Source organism: Limulus polyphemus, unplaced genomic scaffold (genome assembly GCF_000517525.1).
Source record: "Limulus polyphemus unplaced genomic scaffold, Limulus_polyphemus-2.1.2 Scaffold1296, whole genome shotgun sequence".
NCBI lineage: Eukaryota > Metazoa > Arthropoda > Merostomata > Xiphosura > Limulidae > Limulus > Limulus polyphemus.
In genome coordinates this window covers 101,188-105,362 of record NW_013666906.1, presented here as the reverse complement: position 1 = coordinate 105,362, position 4,175 = coordinate 101,188, and the positions used below count along the sequence as shown (strand labels likewise).

Here is a 4,175-nt window from a genome sequence, read left to right as displayed (position 1 = left end):
TTTATAATTCCCCCCCCCCAGTAACACAGCGGTATGTCTGCGGACTTACAACGCTAGAAACCAGGTTTCGATACCCGTGGTGTGCAGAGCACAGGATAACCCATTGTGTAACTTTGTGCTTAACTTTCAAACAAACAAACATATTTATAATTAAATATGAAAAATTAAGTATTTCAATAAAATGTTGCTAAAACAATCGTTATTAGATAATTCAATATTAGGTCTGTCTTAAGTGCCCCCCAGTAGCACAGCGGTATGTCTGCGAATTTATACTGCTAGAAACCGGGATTCGATATCCATGGTGGGCAGAGCACAGATAGCCCTTTGTGTAGCTTGTTCTTAATAATAATAACAACACGCACTGTCCTAAATAACTTAATAGTTAATGGAGATTCCTTTCTAGAGGAATTTTCGGTAGAAACAAGATAGGGTGACGATGTTAACAACAACCTCCATCTAACGTTTTACAACTTTACTTTCAAACGATTCACTGTTTGGACTAATCCCCTGTGACAGGTGTTTATTCATTTTTATATTTTATTTATACCAAAGCTTCTTTACACGGTTAATTTTAAGAAGAATGAATTCTTAAATGAGATTAAAATTTTTAATGTTTATGCTGCTTTAGATTTTCTTAATATCACATTTTTCCGTTTATAGAAACATCTTCATACATCTTAACCTAAGAATATGCCGAATCAGGTTTTCCTGTAGTCATATTTCAACCGCAAAATTTCTAGAAATAAACATACCGGAACAATCACATCAAACGTTTTCATACTAATCAAGAATTTAGAAAATAATAAATCGTTATTTATGAAGATTTTATATGTTTTGTACGGTTTTTTTTATTTTGTGACAGTAGTACGTTTCATAAAAATAATTAAGGGGTAAATTTTAGTTTATTTTATAGGAACGCACCCAGCTGATATTTTTTTTTTATGAAACTCGATTCTCATCAAAAATGCATATAAATATATAACACTTTGAGTTTTTAAGCAATATATATTTCTTACGACCAAATATCTATTTTTCGTTTTTTTTCTTTAAAAAATATTTTCTTCTTTCGTTCGCTACCACGTACTTCGATAATGACAATAATACGAAACGCTTTATAACTCATATCATAGAAATCTCTGCTGTACCGTCATTTACTACACTGTCTTGTAATTATTAATGTTTACGACAGATGTCTCTATCTCGCCAAGTAAATTATTTATTATATGTTGAGAAAAGGAAGTAATACATCCAACCAAACAATAAGTACTTCTATATATTATTAACAAATTAATAAACCAAACAATAATCACTTGTATATACTGTTTACAAAAATTATTTAACCAAAAAACAATTATCTGTATATATTATTAACAAATTAATAAACCAAACAATAATTACTTGTATACATGTTTACAAAAATTATTTAACCAAAAAACAATTATCTGTACATATTATTAACAAATTAATAAACCAAACAATAATTACTTGTATACATTGTTTACAAAAATTATTTAACCAAAGAACAATTATTTGTATACATTGTTAATATATTATCAGCCCAAACAATAATTACTTTTATATACTGTTTTAACTAAATTCAAATATTTAATAAAAGTATACCTTAAATTAATTTTTATAGTTTGCCTCTTGTTTAATATTGCGAATTACCTGTACAAAACAGACATAGCCACCAGTTAAAGTAACTGTATTGTTTCTGTACTTTAGAAGAGAACATAAATACACAAAACAAATGGTAGCGAAATTTTTTATAAATTGTACAAACTTTTTCAATGCCTTGGTTACTGCCACTGTGTAATAAAACTCTAATACTGAAGTAATTACATATTTTATCGCTAACTTATACCACTATGTTGATGATACCATATTAATTTGGCGAAATGTAATGGTTTTTAGGGACTCCTAAACTTTTTTTAAGTATTCCTACGCAACGCATTGTTAATAAATTAATTTGTTTTAGATGTTGACAGGTTCTTTTTTTTCTTTCTTTGTCTATGCGTTTCAGAGTAACAGTAGCTAAGATACATGTTTTTAGAACTAAAGTTTTCAGTAGTTCAAATGATTTGAGTTATTATTACTTCAATTGTAATAATAATGTATTTACATGTATTTATTTCATGTATCATCTTAATTTCATATCTGATTTTTATTTATAGTTCTGTTCCAGACTGTGGCGCTGCTGCTCTACCCTTTAGTCCTGACAACTTATTTTGTACGTTTACACTGTGGGCCGCGTTCCGATGTATTCAATCCAGTTACCTGTCGACTTGGCTGGGCTTATATGATGGCTATTACGGGAACTGCGTTGGGGTACTATTGCCCCCTGCTGGCGAGATATTCTTCCTATAATATCTACAGTACAAAGCTTCTTTGAAGAAATGGAACAACAGCCTTTCACCATAAAGTTTTCAATGTATAAATATTATTTGTTTCAAAGAAATAAATCAAGCATTGACAATAATTGTTTTAAACATAGTATATGGTATATGCCAATATCAAAACACTTCACATTTAAGACGACTGTAGGAATAATTTTATTTTGAGAAAGAAGTATTTGTTTTTGTCTGTGGTTTCTGGATTAGAAAAACACGTATGAAGAGATAAGAAAAAAACTTTATAGTCTCTGCCGTTTGTAGGATGTATAAAAGTGAATTAATTAGCGGTCTTCTTTCAGTGAAAATTCAGACAGTGGACGTATTTCTAGAAGGTTCTTGTTGTCAACTTGGGAACGGATTTTGGAGGACGTTTTGGGCTCCATGATAGGCTATCAGGTTAGAAGAAGGACTCGAGATGAAGTCCGAAATGTCATCCACAAACCGTTCTGTAGAAAAACCAGTATTCGGGATTTTCTTTGTTATTGAATTACTTCAAACGACTCGTTAGAACGTTTGTATAATATTAAGATATGAGCTCGGTGTCAGGGTGTGGCTTAAACGTGAGCCCAGCCCAGTATCGGGACGTGACGTCTTATCTTAATAGCATTCACTGTTAAGTCTGTATAGTGTTGTCTTGGATGTATCTATGTAGTCAATAAAATGATCCCAATCTGATCGCACTCGAATTTAAAAAAAACAAAATATTTTATTACACAAAACATTCATACATTGTAATTTTTATGTTTAAGCAGTAAGAAAATGTTGATATATATAAACTTTCCTTAAAGAATATGAAAAAAACAACAAATTACAGACACCACATTCCCATCTCTTATGGCCTGACATGGCCAGGTGGTTAGGGCGCTCGACTTGCAATCTGCGGGTTCGAATCCGCATCCCGCCAAACATGCTTGCCCTTTCAGCCGTGGGGGCGTTATAATGTGGCGGTCAATCGCACTATTCGTTATTAACAGAGTAGCCCAAGACCTGGCGGTAGATGGTGATGACTAGCTACCTTCCTTCTAGTCTATCACTGCTAAATTAAGGACGGCTAGCGCAGATAGCCCTCGTGTAGCTTTGCGCGAAATTCTAAATCAACCAAACCCATCTCTTACAAATCTACACATTGTTACGAATTACAGGAATTCTTCGACACAGTCCTGTAGTCGTACTGATTAAACCTAACATACACTGAACAAAGATACTAAAGAATAATTGGAATTTAGAATATCTTACGTTTTAAATAGTCACTCTTATCAAATAATATCAGTCGCTGCCCAGTTTATATCTATGTAAGTGAGACATCATACAACCCGTCACGCAGTACCCACGATCACCACAAACATTATGGACAGTCTGGGCCTGGCACTGATGTTGCAAGTTTAAAATTAGATCCGTATTGATAAAGTCCTGAGGCATTCTTGGTTACCCCCTCTGACAGGACGGGGCACGCTTTACATACATGCTCGACGAGATTAAAGTCTGGTGAACATACGAGTCTGTCCAATTGGTCAATCCCCTCTTATTCAAGAAATGGGTCGACCAGCTTAGTATTGTGGGAGCGTGTTATCACCCATTAAACTGGCTTCAAGGCCTATTGCACCAGCATATATTGATGTAGGATGTAGAGCTGTGTGCATACACCAATGCTTCCACCACCACCATATATGCCCGTTAACTGTCTGCAGGATGACATATAACATAGGCTGGATGATTAACCATGTAAAGTGTAAACCACTACATATAACATAGGCTGGATGATTAACCATGTAAAGTGTAAAC

At 33.5% G+C, this 4,175-nt stretch overlaps 1 protein-coding gene across 4 annotated transcripts in view; it reads left to right on the top strand.

Moving 5' to 3' along the window:
- Positions 1-4,175, top strand: part of LOC111086653 (prohormone-1-like) — a 59,243-nt gene that overhangs the window by 11,695 nt on the left and 43,373 nt on the right. For 3 of the 4 annotated variants that reach the window (XR_002611388.1, XR_002611389.1, XM_022390397.1), the window contains exon 2: positions 2,175-3,063. The exons of the other annotated variant lie outside the window; for it this stretch is intronic. Coding sequence is in view for 1 of the 3 variants with exons in the window: in XM_022390397.1 (XP_022246105.1) it covers positions 2,175-2,392 (218 nt within the window). In the remaining 2 variants the exon portion in view is untranslated. Of the gene's footprint in view, positions 1-2,174; positions 3,064-4,175 lie in introns of those variants that run through there. 4 annotated transcript variants of the gene reach the window in all.